This window comes from Sorex fumeus, unplaced genomic scaffold (assembly GCF_029834395.1).
Source record: "Sorex fumeus unplaced genomic scaffold, SorFum_2.1 ptg000043l, whole genome shotgun sequence".
Taxonomy (NCBI): domain Eukaryota; kingdom Metazoa; phylum Chordata; class Mammalia; order Eulipotyphla; family Soricidae; genus Sorex; species Sorex fumeus.
Window position 1 is genome coordinate 10,516,770 of NW_026606100.1, and position 26,618 is coordinate 10,543,387.

At 36.9% G+C, this 26,618-nt stretch overlaps 1 protein-coding gene across 2 annotated transcripts in view; it reads left to right on the forward strand.

Moving 5' to 3' along the window:
- The window catches only part of PRKG1 (protein kinase cGMP-dependent 1), a 1,343,145-nt gene that overhangs the window by 499,437 nt on the left and 817,090 nt on the right, over positions 1–26,618 (forward strand). For both annotated transcript variants that reach the window (XM_056120587.1, XM_056120586.1), the window contains exon 3: positions 14,757–14,870. In XM_056120587.1, the coding sequence (XP_055976562.1) occupies positions 14,757–14,870 (114 nt within the window). The remainder of the gene's footprint in view (positions 1–14,756; positions 14,871–26,618) is intronic.

The window sequence follows — 26,618 nt, forward strand, 5'->3', positions numbered from 1 at the left end:
ATATTGTGTACAATATTTACTGGTTTTGGCATATCGAATACACCACGAATGGCTTGCCAGGCTCTGCCGTGTGGGCAGAACACTCTTGGTAGCTTGCCAGGCTCTCCAAGAGGGATAGAGGCTTTTAGGGCAGCCTCTAATCGTCCTTACAGGTGTTCCCATGGTTCAAACCATATTTCAACGCAATCAAATATGGTGCGGTAATCTTGTATTAAGTATTTTACGATGTCCTGGAATGTGTCGGCTGCCGGGTAGTGGAGGTAGTGGAGGTAATGGAGGGCTGCCGGCTGCTGGGAGCAGACAGAGGATCTCTATTCCCGGGGCATTGAGTCTGGAGTCTGAAGGGCTTCAGGCTTCACTCTGTGGGGCTTTACTTGTGCGTGAGTCTCGGCCTGAGTATCCGGAAAGCGTCCTGGACCGTGTCGGCAGCCAAGTAGTACAAGTAGTGGAGGTAGTGGTAGTAATGGAGGTCTGCCGGGAAAGGGTGATAAAATCTCAGGGCCGACCTAGGATGCCAAAATGAAGAAGGACAAAAATGACTGTCTGTACTTTCAATGCACGTACGCTGGCATCAGATGCATCCAACAAGGACCCGATGGTGCAAGCTTGAAAGATCAAGTATGACATCATTGGTCTGACCGAGAGAAGAAGGCATCAATCACATCACACCATTTTCGACACGGGGGAAGAACTATTCCTCAAAACATGCGACAAAAGAGGCGTCAGTGGTGTCGGTGTCCTTTTCAGCATGAACTTGGCCATAAACATTGATTCATTCAAATGCCTAACAACCCAAAATGGACGATTACACTTGAATAGATGTGGCTCACTGCCAGCAGTTTCTATCTTTATTGTCTACACACTAACATCCAATTATGATGAAGGAGAAATTGAGAAGTTCTACATGGAGCTGTAGAAGTTCTCTAAAGAAGACCAAACCTTCTACAAGATCATAGTTGTGATGTTTAATGCCAAGATAGGACTGAGAAGATCAGCCAAAAAACTTCACATCGGGGCCCATTGCCTAGAATGGAACAAACAGGGTGAGAGACTGCCTGAGTTCATCATGTCACTCAAGTCCATCTATAGTAACTCACAATTCCAAAAGGCCAAATCTAAATGTTGGACATGGGAGTCTCCTGGTGGACAGTTCCACAAAAAAATTGACCACATCATATTCAATCAATGGTCTTGCCTGACCAATGCCGCTGTTGTCCCAAAATTCCAAATGGGATCAGACCACCGTCTCCTTCGTGCAAAATTCTACCTCACAGAGCAGGGAGAAAGAACTGCAAAGTTTACGAAGAGAGCTCCCAGAACGACCACCAACTGGGAGCTCTTTGGCACCATTGTGGCAACATGGGAAGATGCTGTTGTTGACAACAATGACGAGGAATACAATAGACTGGTTCAGCACCTCCAACTGTGTGAAGAATGCAGAGAGAGAGAGAGATAGCCACAAAAAGACGCTGGTCTTTGAAAACTCTCGAGCTCTTTTGCCAACCTGGCTTGGCGCAAACCTCAGGCAACCACAAGCGAAGGTCCTAGCTCGCAAAACAGTGCAGAGAAGTGATCAAGGAAGACCTCAGAGAGAGAAGAGCAGCAGTGCTGGCAGATGCGACAGAAAAGCATTTGCAGTGCCCTCCTGTCCTTCGCTAACTACAAGACCAAGGTGACTGCCCTCCGACGTCCTGATGGATCTATCACATCTTCCAGAAGGGCATTGGAGAAGATTATCCATGACTTCTACTTGGATCTCTTCGAGAGTCACATCCACCTGCCAACATACCAAATTCCGCAGAATGGATATGTTGTTCCCAAAGTTCTCCCTTCCGAAATCTGACACACCATTTCATTGGTAAAGAAGTGAACAGCACCTGACCCAAACAAGGTCAGACCCAACCTGCTGTCAGTACTCATCAATACACTGGCTCGGCTCTTCACACACTACCTGTCTGAATGCAAGTTTCCATCCCAGTGGAAAACCAGCAGGGACTGTACCTGTGCAAGAAGGGAGACAACCACGACATTGGCAACTATCGCCTGATCTGCCTACTGTCTGTCATCTACAAGCTGTTCACTCGAGTCATATTGAATAGGATTGACAGAACACTAGATGAAGTACAACCATGTGAGCAAGCCGGGTACCACAAAGGATTCAGCATGATCAACCATATCCACACTATGACCAAGCTCATCAAGGTTTCTTGGGAGTTCAAGATGCCGCTCTGTCTGACATTCATTGATCTAAAGAAGGCCGAAGGCCTTTGATTCTGTTGAGACTGAAGCGGTTATGGAGGCCCTTGCCAAACTGGGCGTTCAAAGTCAATACATCAGGATCCTCTGTGAGCTGTATTGCGGATTCACTACCAGGATCTCATCATTCTACAGGCAGTGATCATTGATGTCAAGAGAGGGGTTCGGTAGAGTGATACCATTTCACCGAAACTTTTCAGTGCCACCCTCAAGAACGTCATGTGACAACTGAAATGGGAAGGAATGGGAGTCAAGATAGACGGTCGGCAACTACACCACCTCTGCTTCACTGATGACATCGTTCTTATAACACCACACATTAGCCAAGTGGCACAAATGCTGGCCGACTTCGACCATGAGTTTGGAAAGCTGAGTCTCACAAAGACAATTTTTATGAGAAACAGTCTTGTTCCCAACATTCCATTTACTCTGAACAGGACAAACATCTCCAAATGCAACAGATATGTGTACCTATGTTGAGAAGTGAACAAGATGAATGACTTGGCACCTGCGTTTTTCAGGAGAAAAAGAGCGGCTTGGAACACCTTCAAGAATGTCGAAAAGTAGCTAAAAGGATGAAGAACCTCTGGCTCTTGGCACATCTCTTCAATTCCACTGTTCTTCCTGCATTAACATATGCCTCAGAGACCTGGGCCCTATGAAAACAGGATGAGAAAGCTATTCAGGTCTTTCAAAGCAGAATCCAAAGAGCTATGCTTGGAATATCATGCTTCACTCAAATGAGAGAAAGAATCCAGAGTTCCAACCTCCATCGACAGTCAAGAATCAGGGAGGCTGTCTTGTTTGCCAAGGCATCAAAAGTCAGATGGACTGGACACATAATGTGATTTGGAGATGACCACTGGGCTAGAGCCATTACCAACTGGATTCCACAGGACATCAGAATATCGCATGGCTGCCTACCTATGAGATGGTCAGACTTCTTTGTCAAGACCCTGAACGATCGCTTTGATGCTGTTCATGTTCCTAGAATGAGCAGACGCCATTGGGCTACACTAGCAAACAACAGGGATGAATGGAGACATTACTGGCATCCACTTGAGCAAATCTATGAGTAATGGGATGTCAAGTGATCAAGTGTACAATATGTTTTTTGCAAGAGGGTAGTATGAAAACTTGATGCATCAGAAACTAATTTCCTAAAAATGTTTTTCAAATATATAAAATTGATTACTTCAACTTTAAAAAGTAAGCCTATTATATAAAATTAGTAATTAAAATGAATTATCAACTAATGCATTATACTAGTGTGTTGTTATATACACACAAACATAAATAGAAACTAATTTGCAGACCCCTGAATTCTATAGATAAGAACATTTAAACTAGATGATGAATTCGAACAGGAGAATGTAAAAGATGAAGAATCAGACTCAAGTTAATTGAGGAAAGATCCCAGCATGCAGGATGATTGGATACAATGCTAGGAATTTGATTTAAACTCCAGAACACATTTATTACTTCCAGAGTTACCTTGCAGCCTTAAGTATAAAATATTCCAGTCCATCCATTCATCCGAATCCAAAGCAACTACTAACCTGCTGTCTATTTTTATAAGCTAGCCTACTCTAAGCATTGTACATATGCGTATATATATCATATATATGAAATCACATGACTCTAACTATTTGCTTCCAGTTAGTATGAATTTAGGTTTTTTGGTACCAGATTGAATTCCTTATCATGACTTAATACTATTTCATTTTTTTTTTATCCATTAATCAACCAAATCCTTCTTTGCATTACTTCATTCTGCCATTTCTCGGATCGCCAGATTAAAAGATATTTGGCAGTTTTCTTCCACTGTAAGTTTCTATTTTTCTTCCAGGATAATATTTTAACTTAATTTTGTTTTCAGTTTACAGGACATAAGTCATGTCTGTATGGGTAGTGCCTTTCAAGCGAAATCCTCTTACTTCGTGCCCCAGGCCATTTGTATAAATTTGTCTGAGAAAATAAGTTAGTGAGTTTTAAAGTATCCTTTTTTAAAAAAAATCTTTCTGTAGATGTTCAGTGTATATTTCAGAGAAAGAGATTCTTTTTGTTCTTGTTCTCTGCTTTTATTATTTTTTAAAGTAAAATTCTTGCTGTATACTCTGGGGTTACTAACCTCTTGTAACGGGGAAAATATATACATCACATGGAATTTAGACATATAAACTGTCGAATAAAAAAATTCCCTATGTTGAGGAATGCACAACTTGGTGAAATGCAATGGTACAGAAATATCTTTAATAAGTAGAGTGGAATACGTGTGCATTTATTTGTGGCTTCTATTCTGGACTGTATAGACAGTAGAATTAAAATGAAATCCTTAACATTCCTCCCAAGCATGATCACATTCACTAGAATTCCAATGTATTTAACAATGAATCTTTACTACTCCCTATGACTTACAACCAGACACTGCTAAAATTAAATTATTTTATTTTAATTAGTGAACACCGATGCTTGTGGAAAGCTTCATCACGTGTTTAGCATTTCTACATAAATTGCATATAGAATACTGAGAAACAAGTGATTCTTACTGCTGCTACACTGGAGTAGAAATGATGTTAAAAGGTTTCATATGCCAAGAGTAGTGAAAACCAGAGAAACAACATACAACTAATTGCAAAACCTTTCCCAATTCTGCCTCATAAGAGCTCTTGGGAAGCTGCATTCTAAACATTTAAGCCTTTAGTTAAGCTAAATTAGGTATGTATTTGACATAATAGATGACAGATAGATAGATTATAGATAGGTAGATAGATAGATTATAGATAGATAGATAGATAGATAGATAGATAGATAGACAGATTGATGGATATTTTCAGGTACTCTATTTCCAGGATTTTTTTTCTCTTAAACTACCCACTGTTTTTGATCATTATTTTTCTGTTCTTTGACTTATCTAAACAATGATATTTTTCTTAACTGTTCAAAATTTGTAGAGATAGAACTTCAAGTCTAGCAACAATAACTGAATATTATATATGAAACTTTCCTTTTATTAAAATATTTTAGCATCTTAAACATGAGACATTTTCCCAGATCATTTTTCAATACTTCCTAATTTCTTGCCCACCTCTTTCCTTCCTTCACTCTCCTGATCACTTGTACTTCCCACATGCTGAAGTTTATGAACCAAAACCTTTGGATCTGCAACTCTCATTAATACTCTCTCCAACAGAGTTTTTTTAAAAAGAAAATTTCTCCTTAATGACTACACTTAACACAACTATAATTTTTCTTTCCCTATAAATTATCTGATTAAGTTATCAGGACCCTGTGAAACATGGTATTATTTTCTAAAATGTCAGTAAGTTAATTGAGGCAAAAACAATTTGTCCAAGATGTCAATAGAAAAACAAGTATCCGATCATCTTATCTCTAGATAAAATTTCTATCATTTTTAGGACATTTTTATAAGTCTTCACATTTTTTCTTCAGTTGCTTCTACTTCAGGTGACATCTGCTGGGGAAATTGTTCAGATAATAAGTAATTTTGTGGCAATAGAGTTTACTTAATTATTGTAGCCCAGTACTAACCCTTTACTTGGCTTGGAATTTACAACTGTTATAAGTTAAAATAACAGACAAGAGACATCAAATGTTCCATTTAAATTGCGAGTGCGCTGTACACACATGGGGTTATTTTACATCTGTGTTTCTCAAAGTTGGTGCTGCTCGTAGTTTGGGCTGATTAAAGCTTTCTTATGGGGACAGTCCTGTATACTGTAAGATTTTTAGCAGCATTCTGTTCCTCTTCCTTCTAGGAGCTAGTAGAACACCCCCATACAAGTGGTGACAACCAAAAATGTCTGTAGACATTGCCAGAAATTATCTGGATGCAAAATCTCTATACTTGAGAATTGTTGTAATACATCATAAACTCTCATGATGCTTAATATTGAAATACAAGAAGAACAAAGACATTACATGCTGAATGCCTTCAAGTCTGACAGTGGTAATGGTATTTTTGCCATTTTTTCTGGCTGTAAGGATCTACTGAAATAGCGATTGATTATTTAGGCTGATTGAGGGGTTCATGGTCTGAATTATTAGTCTACTTCCCTCCTTCTCTTGTGTGTGCACATCTCTATGCATATCTGCCTGCCTTTAGCTCTCCACAGTACAAGAAATTGAAATCCATTCAAACACACATTTTATCTAGTGCTTTTAATATGCTTTAGAAGTGTTAGGATTTTGAAATATAATGTGTGGAAAGATTACTGAATCGTGAGGCCTCTGAAATCCTTCTCAAATTTTGTTTGAGTCAGATAAGTGTTGATTCATCTACAATAGTTTCAGTGTGTTCTCCCCCCCCCCCCCCCACAAAATATAACAAAGAACAGAAAGAAATAATGCAATATAAATAGTTTACCTAAGAATATTTTGATGTTTCAGATGATTCCCTATATCCAGATTGCTTACATTTTTGTTTACTATCTCATGTAGGTTTCCTTCATGGGCATATACTTATACATGTTTATTAACTTTAAAATTAGGAATTAAGTAAAAGTCAAATTACCATAATTTGATGTGCACATTAGCCACATTTTTCCTCTCCTGACGTTCCCACTGATTCACCAGACTCTTTCCTTGATATTGCTTCTTTCCCCTATTCTCTTCCATCTTTCTCTATATATAAGATTTTAGATATCTTATCTATGTTTTTGATTCTTTCATTGCCAAAGATGCCTCTGATAATTGTATTTTTTATTCAGAATATATGTAATCTGTTGTAATTTTACATCAAGTGCATTTATAGCAAACATCATCAAAATGAGAATCTGATTAACCCTTAGGAGAGGCAGAAACAAAGGTACCTTTGATTTCAATTAGCTTGATGTAGCTGCGATTCTATTTAATTCTTGAATTGTTTATGTTTTCATACTCCCAGTAAGAAATGTTGCTGTCATGATTTCAAGAAATCCTACTTTTATATTTTGGTTTATTTTTGTGTATTTGGGGTAAGGGTGTCACGCACAGTATAGCTCAGAAGTTTTCATCTGACAGTGCTCTTCATGTGGTGATGAGAATCAAACCCAGGTCTCTGAAATCAAAGACCTGAAATATGACTAAACATTTGAGCTATCTCCCTGTTCTTATTTCTTTTAATGGAGAATGTGATCTTAACTAAGGGATTATAAGAACCAAGCTAATTTTTAAAAAATAAACTCGCTAGATATAGATGCCTAATGACAAAATTAGTGTCATTGTGGCTTATAGTTTGGACTGATTAATGCTTGGTTGCAAATCTTGAGAGGGATGCATAATATTAATACAACATAAATTTTGTAGAATTTTATTTAATGATAAAAAATTTTCATCATTAAGGTCAATGCTACAAAGGATTACAAAGTCACCTAGAGTTTAGATGCAGAAAAACCATAAATATATCGATCTGGAGGCAAGCAAATAGAAAACTGTCCATAGAGAACCGACCAGTGTTGATACACAGCCATTCTTTAATTAAAGGACAATGTTGCCTAGGAAAAAAATACTCTTTGTAGCTACATAAAATGACAATGGTAAACTTATTATGGTAATATTTTAGCAGTAGGTGCAATTAAATTCTTTTTACTATAAGCCCTAAACATGCACAAGCCTGTTGGTCAATTATATCTTAATGAAACAGAAAGAAGAAACAAAAAGCAGACCCATGCTTGAACCATGTCTAGGAAATATATTAATATTGGTGACAGCATAGTTCAGCCACCAGGAAAGCTGAGTGTTCTTGTGGAATCTCACAACTATAGAAACCATTCTGAGAAAATATATAATGCAAGAAACAATGATATTAAAGCTACATGATCATGAAAGTATAGTCAAGCATATTAAAGGAGAAAAACAAAGATTTATCTGAGTTGGACCTTTGATACAGCACCATTCTTCTTTCAATGGTCAATCAAGTTGTCCTGAATGTTTCAACCAGGATTATTGGGACTAAGCACAATGTGTTCATAATTAGGTTATTTCTGGCATCCTTATTTCAGCCATTCTATTTCAGCCAGTAATAAATCTCTAAGCTGATTTGTCTTATCATGAAAGTCCTTATGGCACAAACCTGCAGTTTAGTGAAAAACTCATAAAGATAAACAAAGACAGGAGTTTCTGGATCTCCTTGTAAACTCAATTTCTTCCGTATTTTTAGAGCCTGCTGATTCTTATAAAAGATAGAAAAGAAGAACAGATGCTTTATAATGGATCTCTTAGTACTTATATTTCCCAAAGTTAGTACAAAAATTGTGTTACCAAGAAGCACTGGATAGATTGATTGTTGCCCAGTGTGGCAAGATTTAGGACTTATAAATCAGCCCTGTTCAGATCAAAATGGACATATGATACCTGAAGTAATTTTTTTTAAATCCATTCAAATTTCTGTGATACAGCTTTCAATTATTCAGGCCAATAGTAGGAACGACAAAAGAGCTAAAGGAAACTATAAATAATCCTTAAATCTTGCCATTTCCAACTGTTTCAATGTTTCATATAAATAAATAAAGTTAGCAAAACCCAAATTAAAATTATTAGAATTTCTTAATTTTCTGGTGGAAATAATGAAATATTAAAAATAATATAATTAATAATATGACGTGTAAAATGTAAACAATCACAGAACCACATTTTGGGTTATCGTTTTTTTCCAAAATAAGTTCTAATGGCCTCCAGTCATTGTTAGGCTTAGTCAACAGTAGAAAACATCTAGAACTTACTATGATCTTCTGACAATATCTTTCTGCTACTCTTTAAAAAATGGTCTTTTCATTGAAATCTGTCATTTAAAAATTAAGATAAAGTTTTAAAGCATTGATGACTAATTGCTAACAAATCTCTCCTATTTCTTCAAAGAAATGAAAATTATTTTAATCAATGCTGACCTAAGAACAATTCATCAAAATGCACTCATAAAGTTAATCACAATTTTTTATTATATAAATGTAAAACCCTGCAAACTATGCTATTTCAGCATCGATATAAGCCTCCGATAAAAGCATGCTATTTGGGTGTTTCCCTTTTGTTCTACATACCTTCCATCACTGTCTAATTAGTCACTGTCACTGTCCTCTCGTTGTTCATCGATTTGCTCAAGCGGGCCCAGTAACGTCTCCATTTTGAGACTTGTTACAGTGTTTCGCATATTGACTAGTCACAGGTACCTTGCCAGGCTTTGCTGTGCGGGTGAGATACTCTCAGTAGCTTGCTGGGCTCTCTGAGAGGGGCGGAGGAATCGAACCTGGCTCGGCAGGGCTGGCTGCGTGCAAGGCAAATGCCCTACCGCTGTGCTGTTGCTCCAGGCCAGTCTAAATAGTACACTTACTTTTTATGCAAGTGGAGTATGTTTTGTTTTGTTTTTTAAGCAAAAATTTAGAAGTATCCACAGCGTTCAAGTAAGAGTTAAGACTGGGAAAGTGGATTCCTAAATGTTTAAAAGAAGCCAATTAGGTGGGAGTAGGGCAACATGCCGTAAGCTCTTAGTGAATCTTGTGCTTAGAAATCATTTCTTTTAAAGTCCCTTCTAACTTTGAATCAAGGTAAGAATGTGATACAGTGAATGAGCTTAACCAAATTTACTTTTGCATAAACAACCCACTTAACTGGACTCTTGAAGATGAAAGAGCCTCTGAAAGAACTTTCATTAAGAACGTACATGTATGTACGTAGCTTTCTGTTTTTGCCCCTATTCTAGTCTGTCGTTCTGAATAACTCCCTCCTTACACAACAGTTATGTGATGGTACACGATCAAATAGTGATCATGTAACAATTGGTAACACTGAGAAACATTATTTCTTTTTTTTATTTGAATCTTTGCTATTTTTTTCTAAAGAGTTTAATTATTTGAATCATTTTTATTGATTATATTGCCAAATTCATTGCGTCCTTGAATATTGTACATAGGTTGAATCCCCAGTATTCTGGAAAGGATGTTTTACATTTGCATTTCTATTTCAAAAATAGTCTACTTCAATGTATTTTGTTTCTATTGCTATTAGTATGAAATTAATATGTAAAATATTTAAAAGTATTTAAAAGCATTAACAACTATTTAAATATTTAAAAGTATTTACACTTAAAATACTAATTGTTAACAAGTAGATTAGAATTTATATATATTTGCATTCATCTTTGAAAATAAGACTTGAAATAATTAGCAAATGAAACTTAGAAAGCGAGATGGAACCAGATGAGTTTTTGCTCAAATTCCATACTACAAAGTCTTATACACTCTGAACAGTGAGCTTTTAAGAGGTCATATCACAAAGGAATGCACGATTAGTTATAAAATTGTCCTTAATTTTAAGCAGATTAGTGTTATGTGAGCCTGTTTCAGTGTTTTTGTTTTGTTTTGTTTATTTTTTTGGTAAGTAAAGTATCTACAGTGGGAGAAATATCTAAATTGTATAAGTTATTATTAACGTTTTATATCCAAAGAACTCAGTAACCACTGATCTGATACAAGATTCCTGATTAGCTTCAATCCGTATTTATATAAGTTACTGATTGACAAGAAATAACTCTCAACTTTATTGAGAGTTAGCTTTCTCATTGTTGTTGTTTTAGATAAGGGGTAACAGCCAGCTTCGCTTAGGACTTATTCCTGGCTCTGTACTGAATATATGTAGCATTAGGGGTTGAGCCTAGGTCAGGATTCTTAAGAGTGACTTAATTCCTTTGCATTGAAGAATCTAACATTAGGAGACAAAGAGACAAAGAAGCAAATTTTCACACAGTTAGTATGAAATTTCCTTAAGACTAGTTGAGTTTGCTCTTTATTCTATTAATATAGCTTAAGGCAAAACTTTCAGTTAAGAAATACAGCCATACTGCATTTGAAAGTCATTAGGTCTTTTTGGAGATTCTCCTTTAACACTACATAGTTGTTGAAATAATACAACATTAACTATTTACTGGACATAGTGTCAAATACAAGGATATCCTTTTCACCAGGCACACCAATGTAAATTCTTGCAGTTATACTTCCTTACGGTGAAACACGGATTTAAATGCAGAAGTTCTCTTCCACCATCATGAAGAATTGGACAGTCTTCTGCCATGTGTAAATTAAAAGCCAGTTTTCTTACATCGACCTTGTAGATGTTTTGCTGTGGTTTGTTTTTTGCTTTTGGGGCCACAACCAGCTGTGCTCAGAACTTACTTCTGGCCCCCGCAGGGATCACTGCTGCGGAGCTCAGGGGATCTTGCAGGTGCCTTACATTCTATTCTGTCTTTCTGGTTTCTCGTGTGGTATTTTGAACTTTTTCTCAAAGTTTATTGAAGAACCTGCAAGAAGAACTCAATAAGTTTCTGGTGTGAATCATTACAACTCAGTATTTATATGCACATTAAGTTTGGGCTGGAGCGATAGCACAGCGGGGAGGGCGTTTGCCTTGCATCCGGCCCAGCTGCGTTGGATTCCTCCGCCCCTCTCTGAAAGCCCGGCAATCTACTGAGAGTATCTCGCCCACGCAGCAAAGCTTGGCAAGCTCCCTGGGACATATTCAATATGCCAAACACAGTAACAAGTCTCACAATAGAGATGTTACTGGGCCCGCTGGAGCAAATCTATGATCAACAGGACAGTGCTACAGTGCTACATTAAGTTATCATTAAGATTTTGATACTTCCCCATACATTAGTCCCTTTTGCTTCATTCATACATCTCACTGGCCCTTTCCATATGGTCATCACTATTGTCTTATTATCTAAATTTTTTTAATTGGGCTTGCTTTAACTATATACGGGTAAACAAAAATTGAATGCCCATATATGAAACTACACAGTTATTTTCTTTATCCATTTGACATTTTTTTCTAAGCTTAATACCCTCCAAGTCTATTCACTCAGAGCAAATGGCAGGATTTCTTTCTTTTGCTTTTTTTAAATAGTTGAATAATACTTTATTGTGCATGCATACCACATCTTCTTTATCCAGCGACAATGTATTCATTTTCTTAACCATGTTATATTCTGAGCCTCTCTCTCATTTTTGAGTAGTACATGCAATTCTAAGGCACTGAGCTTGCAATTGAAAATAGGAAAGGAAATGTCACAGGGGGGTCACTTGATGCTTATGAAGATAGGAATTTATTAGTCTTGTTTTGATATATCTAACAAGAGATATTTTGTTTTCTACAGTAAATATATGTCATGAAAAAGCTGAACAATTTAAGTGGTCATTCTTTCATAAGCAAATATTTGCAAACCTCTTGAATTGCTTGAATTTGCTCATTCCTGAATAGCTTCCTTATACATAGTCACTGTGCACTTGAATAATTCAAGAGTAGTGAGAAGTATAGGATTGCTAATTAATGATAGGACTTTTTTTTTACAAATTTAAGGGTTTCTTAGAAAAATACATTAAATAGATTCATTATTATAATTACTTTGCAACACATAAAATTCTCAAACATTGTGGTACACATGAAAATTAAAGTAATGCTCTATGACCATATTACTTTAAAATTATATGTAGATTTTTTTAAGATTCCTCTAAAACTTTTTTATTTTATTTTATTTTGTTATAGTGAAACACCATGAGGTACAGTTGTAGACGTTCAAACTTTTGTGCTTGGGTTTCAGTCATACAATGATCGAATACCCATCCCTCCACCCGTGCCCATTCTCCACCACCAGTGATCCCAGTAGCCCTCCCATCCCCCCATCCCCCATCCCCCCTACCTCACCCTGCCGCTGTGGCAGGGCATTCCCTTTTGCTCTCTTTCCTTTAGGGTTTTGTGGTTTGCAATAGAGGTATAGAGTGGCCATCATGTTTGGTCTATAGTCTACTTTCAGCACGCATCTCACATCTCGAAAGAGTCCTCCAAACACACTTTACTTGGTGTTCCTTTCTCTATCTGTGCTTCCTTTTCCCTAAGCATGTGGAGCAGACCTCCTGGTACTTATCTCAGCTATTCTTGGGTGTTCGTCTCCCATTCTGTTACTTTATATTCCCCAGATGAGTGGTCTGTCTATGTCTGTAGATTTTGTGTGAAATTTGTCCTAATTACTACAGAATTCTTGATTAGTGGAATTTAAATGAAACAGTTTTCCATGGAAGGGCAGATTTTATGTCACTTTTAAATGGATTAAATACTTTTCTAAAAAAAACTTAAGGGACTAGAGAGATAGTGCAGTGGGTAGGGAGCTTACCTAGCCTGATGCTGACCTGGGTTTAATCTCCTTTATCTCATAGGGTTCCCAAGTCCCATCAGGCATGATCCCTGAATACAAAAGCAAGCTCTGAGCCAAGCTAGGTGTGTTCCCAAAACAAAACAAAAAATATTTTTTTAATACTTGAGTCTATTTTTAGGTAGTTGAAAAAATTAATTTGCACTTTAAACCTCTGATTTTACAAATATTTCTTAGATAAACTAAGTTGATTTTTAGATAGAGTTGTCTATGAAGTAAGAACTCTACCAAAGTTACATATTTCAAGAAGAATAACAGTGATAAGGGAAAAATTATAATAATGCCAGTGGATAAATGTCTGAAGTTTGTAAGAAACCTTAGCATTGCTTAGAATGATTTTTTTTGCACGAAGCCAACCCAAGTTCGATTCTTAGTATTCCATATGGTTCCTTGAGCACTGTCAGGAGTAATTTCTGAGTGCAGAGCCAGGGCTAACCCCTGAGCATTTCTGGGTGTTACCCAAAAAGCCAAAAAGAAAAAAAAACCACCTTGGCATTAGTGTCTTTCATCATTAGTTAAGCTAATGTCAAGTATTAGGCTTTTCTTCCATACATTGTGGACAAGTAATTTGGAAGAATTTGAGAATGCAAGGATTTAGTCTAGAATACATTATGTTGTCAATTATTTCTTCTCTCTTTGCCCCTGTACATTGTGATAAATATGGAATTTTCAGTGACCAGAACTATTGTTTAATTTTTTTCATTTCTCCTATAAGTAGCACTTTCTTGCAGATAATAATTTATATACAATATAATATATGGTATTTCCTTTACTTTTCCACTTTTCCCCTTTTTTAGCATTTCATTATCTAAGTCCTCGATAGAGCATTAAGATTCTTAGAATCTTTTTCCCTGAACCCTATTAGTTCATTATTTATTACAGTCACTGTTGTAGGGCTAAGAAGAAAATAGAATAGTTTTGCCGAAATCAGATTAGATGCTTAGAGATAAAAGAATCCATGAACAACAATTAAATAATACCCAATATCAAAGTGATTTCTCTTATTATAAAATAGCTGCCAGACTGAAAGAATTCTCTGCTTTGAAGTTTGCATGGAGATGTAACTTTTTACTTATTTTTTTACATTAAAATGACATTAAAATATGAACTACCAGAGATTTTTAATATTGCATTTGGAATAATTTTTATGTTTACATAAAACATATAGGTTTCTTTTGTGTCTGTCTTCAGTACATTTCGTCTCAGCTCAAACCTAATCTCCCAGTCAAGTGTTCATTTAAATAAGGATGTGAATTTCTTATATATTTTATTGTAAAGGAACTAATGTTTTTCTTTCTTTTAGATGGCAAGGTTGAAGTTACAAAGGAAGGTGTGAAGCTGTGCACCATGGGCCCGGGCAAAGTGTTTGGGGAGTTGGCTATTCTTTACAACTGTACTCGGACAGCGACCGTCAAGAGTAAGACTTTTAATATTTTTCAAATACATCTAGCCTGTTGATAAGTTGATTAACAGGATTCTTGGTAGGGTATCTACAATTTAATGAATCTATATTTTTATCTTTGTGTTGAAATATATTTGATAGGCTTGTTTTCCTATCAAAAAGTGATATGTAACTCAAACTTTATTGCTAATCTATCAAGTATTTTTGAAATCAGATTTCTTTTAAAGACTTATAAAAAGATCACTTTTCATTTCATTAAAATGGAAGTTTAAAGGAAAGGCCTTTAAAACATGAGGATCATATTTAAGAAATATTCATATATTGGACTATTTGGGGTTGCATGCATTCCCCTTACAAATTCATTTGATCATTCACTGCTTTTGAAAAAATAGGAGAAATGTTGTTGGTATTTTTTTGTCTCGTTCATTCATCACTGAGTAAGATGTATACTGAATTCTAAAACTGCTACTGAGTATATTCTTATCCTCAGCTGCTCATCAAGCTGTATATTATAGCATTTTTCTTTTCTACTGATTGAGCTTTTTTTAAATCGGGGTAATAAAACAACTTGTTTTCCTAATTTTACATGTATGTGGATTTGTGATTTCTCTAGCAACTTGACTCGCTCAGTAGAAGCAGCTGCAATAGTTAGTAAGGGGGAAAATGTTTTTTTTTTTTAAATTTCAAATATCCCTTCCTGGTGCAGGATGTAATGAACATGTAACAGTGCTGATTATAAAGACCAACAGTGGAAAGTCCACTCTTAAGTAGATACATATGTTTCATGTTTAAAAAGTTATTCTGACATATTTTCCTGTGGGTGATGACAATTGTAATTTAGTCTGATAATATGGTGTTTTAAAAACTGCTACTGAAAAAACAGCAGTTAATTTGTTCATTAAATTTAGAATATCAGTTAGTTTCTTATTAATACAATAGTATGGATGCTATAGCTGTATTATTTTTACGTTTTATTATCCAATTGGGCTGGAGCAATGACACAGCAGGTAGTGTGTTTGCCTTGCATGTGGCTGACATGGTCAACCTGAGTTCGATTCCTCTGCCACTCTCAGAGAGCCTGGCAAGCTACCTAGAGAATATTTTTTTTTTAATGTAGGAGTACTGCTATTTATTCAGCCACTGATTGAATTGGACATGAACTCCACCTTACTTTTTTTTTCATAATTTTATTTATTTATTTATTTTTCTTCTTATATTTATTTATTGAATCACTGTGGGAAAAGTTACTAAACTTTCAGGTTTGTCTCGGTCATACAATGATCAAACACCTCTCCCTTCACAGTACTCATTTTTTACCACCATGAACCCCAATATACTCCCCTCCCATCCCTCCCAATGCCTGTGAGGCAGATGATTTCTACTTAACTCTTCTCTACATTGATTACATTCATTATTATGATAAAAGATGCACCATTATTGTTTAGAATGTCCCCCCCCAACAATCATAATTGTTGAAAGGGCACTGTGAAATACTTTGTTTTCTATAGCTTGTTATGAGAATCATATAATGTCACACGGCTGTCATTTTGGATTTCTGCAAAGAACCAGATAATTACGAGATTGGTTTCTGTGCATCTGGTGTTATCACTGTACCAGAGAGCCGCTCGTGGGGGCAACTCATGACCTCGGTAGGGCATGAAGGAAGAGCAGGTACTGCCCCCCTTCCCATGAGACTGCAGTTGCCCCTTCACCACCGGCTCATACCTGACTTTCCTATAAGCTCTGAGGCAGTGGCCACCTTGCTGCCAGCAGGGGGGAAAGGTGGAAGGGAGCAACACCCTTTCCCCCCGGGGAGGCATGGCACCATAGTTTAACGCATGGTTCATTCACTTTTCTGCCTCAAGCTACCGGGCTCTAGATTAAGCCTTTTTGCCTCTGGAGTCATGGCTGTGCTGGAGAGCCACACGTGGGGGGAAACTCGTGACCTCAGTAAGGCTTGAAGGACGAGTCAGTACGGCCCCCTTCCCATGAGACTGCAGTTGCCCCGTCACTGCCAGCTCATACCTGGCTTTCCAATAAGCTCTGAGGTTGTGGCCACCTTGTGTGTGGTACAGATGCATTTCTACCAAAAGCTGCTGGGTTTCGAGATTTGTTTCTGAGTCTCTGGGAAAATGGCCGTTAATCAGCTTGATCAGGAACCAGAGAGGCCATTTGTAAGCGACGACTCGGGGTCTCGTTGGGATGGGGAGGAAAGGGCTGGTTCCACCCCCATCTGGTGAGGCCCCGTGTGTCTAGTCACTGCAGGCCCAAACCTGACTGTCCAGTGGCTTCTGGAGGATGGTGGTCACTGGGCCCCCAGAGGAAATAGGCCAAGGTACGAAACCTATTCCCACCTGGAGTGGCCCAGTGCCAGTAACCTACTGCAAGAACAGGACGCAAAAAGCCTGCCAAAAGCCTTTAGGTTCCGAGATTCGTTTCTGAGTCTCTGGGATCATGGCCCTTAAGCAGTTCGATCAGGAACCACAGAGGCCATGCCTCCAATTATATAGCTGAGTTGGAGGTGGTTTGTGGGTGTGTCTCCCACATACCTAACTTCTGGCTGTTTACTTTCTTGGTTAAATTTTCCCCAAGTTTTTGGGGTCTGACCAAAAGCACAGCAGCAATTTTGGGGTATCTGGAAGTCTGACAGTGCCATCAGGCTGCTGATGCACTTGCCTCACAGGTACAGATTAACCTGCTGGCGGCACCATACCCCCTACCAAGAGTATCTTGCCCGCATGGCAAAGCCTGGCAAGCTACTCGTGATGTATTTGATATGCCAAACACAGCAACAAGTCTCACAATGTTACTGGTCCCGCTTGAACAAATCGATGAACAACGGGAGGACAGTGACAGTGACAGTGATTATCCAATTGAAAAAATACCATGATATTATAAAGCAATCCCTTTTCTTTTCATATACAAAAAGTCAATTGGAATTCTTTTGGAAAAAGAAGTAAATATATACCACTTGTTATTATGATGTCATCAGAATAAAATGCTATATCTGATAATCCTATAGTGCCAAAGACAGCAATTTTCAAAGATGAAATTCATAGTAACATGGAAAAAAATCATGGTGTGATGCAGATCTATGTCATCCTCTGTCCCTCTTTCATTAAAAAATTAAAGCATTAGGCTCCTGCTAAATGAGGATAAAAATATGTATCCACTTGATTAGGATAGTAAAAGTAAAAATATCATTTTTATTTACTTATGGTTTGATTGCTCATTTTCTTTATCTATTATATAAATAGGCAACTTTGATATGTCTGTTTTGCCACAAACATTGCAAATGCCATGGGCAGAAAAATATTAGTTCTTTTATTTGAGTTCTGTAACATTGAAGTTTTCAATGCTTGAAAGTCTTCAAACATTCATATATTTGTAGAAATATTTTGGGTTGTGTAATCATGAGAGAGTTTTAGCATCCATTTTCAAACACCACAAGAAACACAAATTTCTAATATGCTCACAGAATACCCCTTATTGACTCCATTTCCATACCTGGAGGCATATCATTATCATGTTTTCCTAGATTGTCACTCCTGGTTTTGATTTCACTTTCACTCCCAACTGATAAAGCAATATCAATTTACACTCACCCAGGGCCTCTTAACATTTTCTGTATACACAAGTCTTTAAAATCACACACACATACAAATAAAAAAAGTTAGTTATTGGAAACCAATGGAAAGAGTATTTTGTTTATAATAAGAAAAAGGTTTTCAAGATCTCTGTAACTGTGTGTGAACTTATAAGGACATTTATTGCTTTCTTGCACGCACGAGTGTGTGTGTGTGTGTGTGTGTGTGTGTGTGTGTGTGTGTGTGTGTTGAGCCTCTTTTTTGTAGGGTTGGAGGGAGCGAGGGCCTAGGCTACATTAAGTGGTGCTCAAAGTTTACGCCTTACTCTGTGCTCAAGGATCCTGCCTACCAATGGAAACCACATGTGGTACTGGGATCGAACCTGGGTTGCCCTGTGCAAGGAAGAATGCATGTCCTTGACCCCGGTACTACTAGTCTGACCAAAAATATGTCTATTTGGTCAGACTTTTTAATGAATTGACTTGGGAAAAATATCTGAATAATTATCTGTGATTTTAACAAGTATTTAAAAAATTTCCTCATAATTAGAATACTTTAGTACTAACATAAAGGAACCTGGGCATTCTATAAAAACAACCTGCAAAACAAATTTATATCATTTCCTAAAATTATTCTTGATGACTTCTAATTTTCATACATACATTTTTCTGGCTTAGAATAAGTTTATTAAGATACTTCACTGTGACATGGAAATGTTAAGAACAAAATTAAATAACATTTTTCTATTCTTTTAATAATTATTTTTTAAAAAATAATTGAATCTAAGCAGTGAAATAGTTTATATATTCCATTGTAACTACTTCAAAGATTAAAATATCACATTATTTACTCTGACTCTGAAAAATATACCAAAACTATCAAAGACTTAAAAACAAGAATGGGAAAAAGGAAAGTGGGTATTTAACTAAAATTTCTTCATCAGATCTCTCTATGTCTGCTCTAAGTTGTGGTACTTATAAGGTCACTAGGTAGTGTTTTCTATTTGAAAGGAACAAACAGAAGAAATGACAGTTTTAATAATGAAAAGCAATCACAGATAAAAGAGTTAGTGACTTAAAAACTTCTTCTGATAGCTGAATGAAGAAACAATTCTCATGCCTGAGGGAAAGTCATTATAGAGTTACATGAAGCATTGATCTATGATAACCATGCAGTCACATGTAAAAATGAACTGCCATTGTCTGCCAGTATAAATAATTGTTGTATAGGTGCTTGTTACCTGGGGTTTTAATGAGCAGGAGCAAAGTGTCTGCAATAGAAACAGACAAGAACAGGGGTGCTGGGTCGGGGTGTAGGAGGGAAATTGGGTATCTTGGTGGTGGGAACTGTACACTGGTGAGAGGATGGCTGTTGGAACATTATATGATTAAAACACAATCGTAAATAACTTTGTAACTGTGTATCTCACTGTGATTCAATTTTGATTTTTTAAGAGAGGAGGAGGTAAGGCCGATGATAGCTAAAATTATGGCCCTGATTACAGAAATAATACCCTATAACTCTCTAGGAATTATCATAATCCTCAACACTGAAGTGCAAAGTATTAAAGCAGCATCTTGGGAAAGTAGGCACCAAGTTTAGTGAATTCATTAACAGTAAACTTGGTAAAATTCTTTATTATGTTTGTCTAGAAAGTAAGACTATAAAATTGGCAACATAAATCCAATTATGTAATTCCTAGAAAATAAATTTCTTTAATAAAGGAATCAATTCACAAAGTACAAATGATACTATGTAAGACTAAATAATACTAATTTTTCTTGTTATGGTTTTGTTGTTGTTGAAAAAGTTGCATTTTCTTTTAAGGAATGAATCATAGCATTCATGAAAGAGTACTGATATTGTGCATATTATTTACATGTTCTTTTGAGGAACAACAAAAAATAAAATTAGAAGAACAGGTTGAGAAAAAAGATTAAAAAACATGAACTGCTGTGCTTTGTTGCTAGCAGGAATAACTTTCAGATTTATTAAACTTGATGGTTAGGATATTAATAAAACAGAACAAAAATGTTTTATCATATTCTTGTTGTTTCTTTTCATTATCTGAGTATAGTTTGAATTAGATAAAAATAAATATGGATGGACATTTTTAGAGAACAACTGAGTTGGTGATTAAATAAACAAACAAACACTCTCCTCCCTTGTTCATTATTTTGCTCGAGCGGGCCCAGTAATGTCTCCATTTTTTAAAAAATTTTTATTAGTGAAACACCATGAGGTACAGTTGTAGACTTACAAATTTTCATGCTTGGATTTCAATTATACAATGATCAAGTACCCATCCCTCCACCAGTGCCCATTGCCCACCTCCAATGCTCCCAGCATCCCTCCCACCCCCGACTCCCCACCCCCATCCCACCCAGCTCCTATGGCAGGGCATTCCCTTTTGTTCTCTCTCTCCTTTTGGGTGCTGTGATTTTCAAAAGAGGCACTGAGTGGCAATCATGTTTGGGCTATAGTATACTCTCAGCATGCATCTCTCATCCTGGAAGGATCCTCCTGACACCCTTTACTTGGTGCTCCTCACTTTATCTGAGCTGCCTTCTTCCCCAGCATGTGTGACTGGTCTCCAAGCCATGGAGTGAACCTTCTGGTACTTATCTTGGCTATTCTTGAGTGTTAGTCTCCCATTTTGTTACTTTATATTCCCCAGATGAACGCAATCATTCTATGTCTGTCCCTCTCTTTCTTACTCATTTCACTTAGCATGATACCTTCCTTGTAGTACCACTTGTATGTAAATTTCATGACTTCATCTTTTCTAACAGCTGCATAGTACTCCATTGTGTAGATGTACCCAAGATTCTTCAACCAGTCATCTGTTCTCAGGCACTAGGGTTTTTTCCAGATTTTGGCCATTGTGAATAGTGCAGCAATGAACATAGAAGTACAGATGTCATTTCGACTGTACTTTTTTGCCTCTCCAGGATATATTCCCAGGAGTGGTATTGCTGGGTCAAATGGAATCTCAGTTTCTAATTTTTTGAGAATCATCCATACTGTTTTCCAAAAGGGCTGAACCAGTCGACTTTCCCACCAGCAGTGAAGGAGAGTCCCCTGTTTGCCACATCCACTCCAACACAGGTTGCTTTTGTTCTTTTGGATGTGGGCCAGTCTCTCTGGTGTGAGATGATATCTCATTGTTGTTTTGATCTGCATCTCCCTGATGATTAGTGATGTAGAACATTATCTCATGTGCCTTTTAGCCATTCAGATTTCTTCTTTGGGAAAGTTTATGTTCATTTCATCACCCCATTTTTTCATGGGGTTAGATGTTTTCTTCTTGTAGAGTTCAACCAGTCCTTTGTATATCCTTGAATATCAACCCTTTATCAGATGGGTATTGGGTAAATATCTTTTCCCATTCTGTAGATTTTCTTTGTATTCTGGTTATTGTAGCTTTTGAGGTATAGAAGCTTCCTAATTTAAGATTTAAGATTTGTTTATCTCTGTTTCCACTTGGAAGGTCAATGGAGTGCCAGACTGATTTATTAGGTGCCGTGATGTACTATACTGTGAATGATAGAGCCATGAATGCATCATTCAACACCCCACAGTCCATCGAGTACCCACTTCCTTCTATCCAAGTCCCAAAGAGTCCCCATATTCACCTAGCACCATCCCACACTGGTCACTTTGTCTCACTAATAACATTCATTTCTACCCTCTTGAACTCCTAATAGTAATTTTGTATTGACTTGGAAGCATTGTTGTCTGTATGTTGCTGAGATTAAACAGTATAACTTTCTTCATAATTAATTTTCTTGTTTTATTTCTAAAATAAATGTTCTTGTAGTGCTATTGTGTAGAAATAAATGAACTAGACCTTTGGGGTTCCAGAGAAGAGTGAAAAAGAATGAAAAATAAGGATTCAATTCTTTCTTCATTCTGGATAAAGCTCTTTTATATGGCATTTTAAACCCCTTTTAAAAATTCAGATCATTTTGACAAATATATATCCATAATTATCTAAAATGCACTGGTCTAATGAAACCTGTTTGCTTTGAGTATCTAAGTACTAGTACTTCTTTAAAGATATTACTCAATACTTGATTATCTCTAACCTGCATGGTAATTTTGTACCCTGGAAATAAGTAATGCCTTTGTACCTGAGTATTCAAATTAGTTTCTCAAATTTCACATCTAGATTATGAAACATTACTTCTCTCCTTGACAGTCTTCTGCAAGACTCTGAGCCATAGAATCTCAAATTTTGTTTTCCATTACTTGATAGACACAGATCAAGATCAGGTTTGCACTTGTCCATAATGAAAAATATATATCTTAGCCTTGTATTGGATTCCTTGTGTTGCATAAGACCCTGTGGAGTATCAGCCATAAAAGGGAAAAAATAAACAAGCCCAAAATATTCCCAGAATTCATAATCTAGTTAAAAGAACTGGATAAAGATATCATTATAAGGGGCTGGAATGATAGCACAGAAGGTAGGACATTTGCCTTGCACAAGGCCAACCCGGGTTCAATTTCTAGCATCCCATGTGGTCTCCTGAGCTCCACCAGGGGTAATTTTTGAGTGCAGAGTCAGGAGTAACCCCTGTTTGTCACCAGGTGTGACCTGAAAAAGAAAAATTAAAAAAAAAAGGAAAAGAGATCATTATAAGAAACTCTTAACCATCTAGAGATAACAAATTTTGAGGAAGAGAAATCACTTTGTGACTGCTTGGATTATTGTGTTGTCTTTTGGAGGAAACAAAGGAATTTTCATTTTGTGCCAATATAAAGAGTAGTTCAGGGTATAAGATCTTGAATCAAATTGCTTAGTTTCAGATTATCTGCAACTTAATGGTTGTGTGCCCTTGGTAAACAATATTTCTCAGATATTACTTCTTATTCCTAAGAAATGACCTTCTTCGCTATTGACAGTGAGAAGGGCCATTGCAATGTGAAGGTAGATAACTACAGGGAATGTCTACATTCCCGAGGGTTTCGAAGGGCCTCTGGAAAAAAAGGCCAAATCAAACTATAACTAAGGATACAGGCTTTGGTAATTAGACTATGCAGGCTGGGCATTCCAGTGTTGTGCTTCTGTTTGTAGGCTTGTTGATAAACTGTGAAAAAGTAGAGGACAATTATCTTGTTATCTGACTTCTTTTATCAATGTTCCCCTGAGAATTCTGCAGACTCCCATGAAATGTGTGTGTGTGTGTGTGTGTGTGTGTGTGTTGTTTCTTAGCTGCCAATCACATTGGGACTTTGAAAAATGTAGACTGCAAGACAACCTTGCATTCAGGGAATAGCCTAGGCTTTGCAATTCACATCCTCTTGTTTGATTCCTGGCGCTGCAGCCCCATCAGATGTAGTCCTGGTGTCTCACCAGTGGAACCACTAGCACTGAGTCATTTGGTCTAGATAGTCTAATATAGCTGGAAGTGACCCCTAGGGCACCTGTGAACCCTTAAGAACCCTTTCTCCTACCGCCTAGAGAAGCAATTCATCCAAATGCCTATAACATTTTTCTTAATGCACAGATATCTTTTGTCCAATTAATGTCTACTTCTATTCCCTCATGAAAGAATATACTCTCTTCTATTTTCATAGCTTTTTTTGAGTAAGAATGCACTCATCTAAAATTATTCCAATCCTGCTACTACTTCTACCATGATCCCCAATAAATATAAGCATATTTCTACTAGTGAAAGTCTTTGCCTTTTAACTAGTTTACATTTAAGCAATTCTTGGTTTCTCTACAGTTACAGTTGCTCCAAGTTCGGGAAATTGTTCATATTCACTGACTTTCATTTTTCTGTAATACATTGAGGCAGACATCTAGCAATTTAAGTGGAATTTTTCTCTGACATGCAGCCAATAAAAGTGATCCAGGGAGCCTGAGCATAATGTGAAGCAGAGTGAGCTACCAAGAAAAAGAACAAAAAGAAATAAGGCTCCCACCTGTGTGAAATGACCCAAATTGTGCACTGTACAAAATGTAATACATGATGACTTAAAGACATTTAAGACAGAATTTCTAAAAGCTATCCATCTTCTGAAACTCAAATCAGAGCTAGAAAACAAACTAGATATCAAGGATTACTCCTTTTGTCTACGTTTAATTTTCAAACTAATAAAAATGGAAATGAGCATTCAAAGGTATGAGTATTCTTTCTAAGTAGATTAAGACATTTTGCATTCTAGATATAAAATGATAAAACGCTAAATGAAAGATGCAATCTTTTAATATTCATGCTCCAACGTGTGCTTTGTATTTTCAATCTACACAGCTTAGAGTATAAGAAATAGTAAATAATTTAAAGAGAAGCAAAAGCACTTCCCTGTATCAACATATTTTTCCTGATGGTTATTTGAATTGATTCTACTTGCTTCCCCCACCCCAGTATTTTTTCTGATCCTGAAAATGTGTAGAAAATAATGACCTGAGAGTACAGCAGGAAAGACACTGACTGGTGACCTGGATTCTTTCCCTGGAATTTTACCTTAAGCCCGCAAGGAGTGAAGCCTTAGAACAGAGCTAGGAGTAAGGCCCGAGCACCAGATGTGGCCCATTACAAATGTAGTAAAGTATCACTGTATCACTCACTGTCATACCATTGTTCATTGATTTACTCTAGCGGGCTCCAGTAAAGTCTCAATTTGTCCCAGCCCTGAGATTTTAGCAGTCTCTCCTACTTGTCTTTCCCAATACTGCCATATTGGAGGCTGTTTCAGGGTGAGGGGAAAGAGACCCATTATTGTTACTGTTTTTGGCATATCGAATACGTCATGGGTAGCTTGCAAGTCTCTGCCATAAAAAGTAGTAGTAGTAGTAGTAGTAGTAGTAGTAGTAGTAGTAGTAGTAATATAATATAGAAATAAAGATATGTAGAGATTTGTTTGAAAAGCACTTATAAACCCTCTGTCTAGAAAGAATATTAGACCCTCTATTAGGTAGAATGTTAAACATTTGTTTTACTTTCTCCCTTTGCTCCTTGAATGTTCTACAGAAGGTGCTCAGATGCTCCCCCAGGCACTGCCACAGGTAATCCCTAAACAGAGTCAAGAGTGTGTCCTGAGTGTAACCCCCACCAAGAAATCACACTGCACTACATTTTTGTGCACATGCTTAATTATGAACATTAATCTGAATTAGTTGGGCTGGAGTGATAGCACAGTGGATAGTGCGTTTGCCTTGCACACGGCTGACCCGGGTTCCATTCCTCCATCCTTCTCGAGAGCGGCCGACCTGGATTCGATTCCTCCGTCCCTCTCAGAGAGCCCGGCAAGCTACCGAGAGTATCTCGCCTACACAGCAAAGCCTGGTAAGCTCCCTGTAGTGTATTTGATATTCCAAAAACAGTAACAAGTCTCACAATGGAAACATTACTGGTGCCCGCCTGAGCTAATCAATGAACAAAAAGGAGGACAGTGCTACAGTGCAGTGCAATCCAAATTAGTCATGGAATATACTGCTGTTCTTAAAGTTTTGTGTTTGGTTATGTTCCCTGAATTTTATTTTCATTTTCTCTCCAAGCTTATCACTATATAATACTATCATGCCTTTTCTGGCACATCATTTTTTTCTATTCAAATTTTGCTATTAAAAATAGATTTCTTTCTGCTCCTGATATGCATATTCTCCTTGGTACATGCAAAATGATAAGTTGAGCTAGAATATTAATACTTTGTATTCATATTTCATGCATGTTTTGAATTAAAGCTGTTATGCATGCCCTTTGTTAACAGGACTGATTAAAATGGAATAGCAAGTAGTGATGAAAGAATTGGTATTTTTACAGATATCTTCAACATTAATGCTTATCTAGGGGTTGAGTTGACTATTTCAGAGCACTTGAATATTAGTTTCTACTTAATTTCTAGAATGGCATTGTTTTAGGACTTGGGAATTTTACTTAGTTGAGTGACTAATAGTTTAAAGTTTATAGAATAAGTATGTTGATTGATTTTAATTGTTCAGCACTATAATTTCATAAAAGCTTTTAAATGTTGGCAAGCTTGATTTATTACCAACAATGACATTAACATTTCAAAATATTCATTAAATAAACTCTAAACTTTTTCTGCTGATGAGCTTCTAAGATACATAAATCCATGATATTTGAACTAGTGGAGTTTCGCTGCTTCTTCAATAAACCGATTCTCACTTGTTATTAATGTCTGGGAAATTGTGCTATGTGAT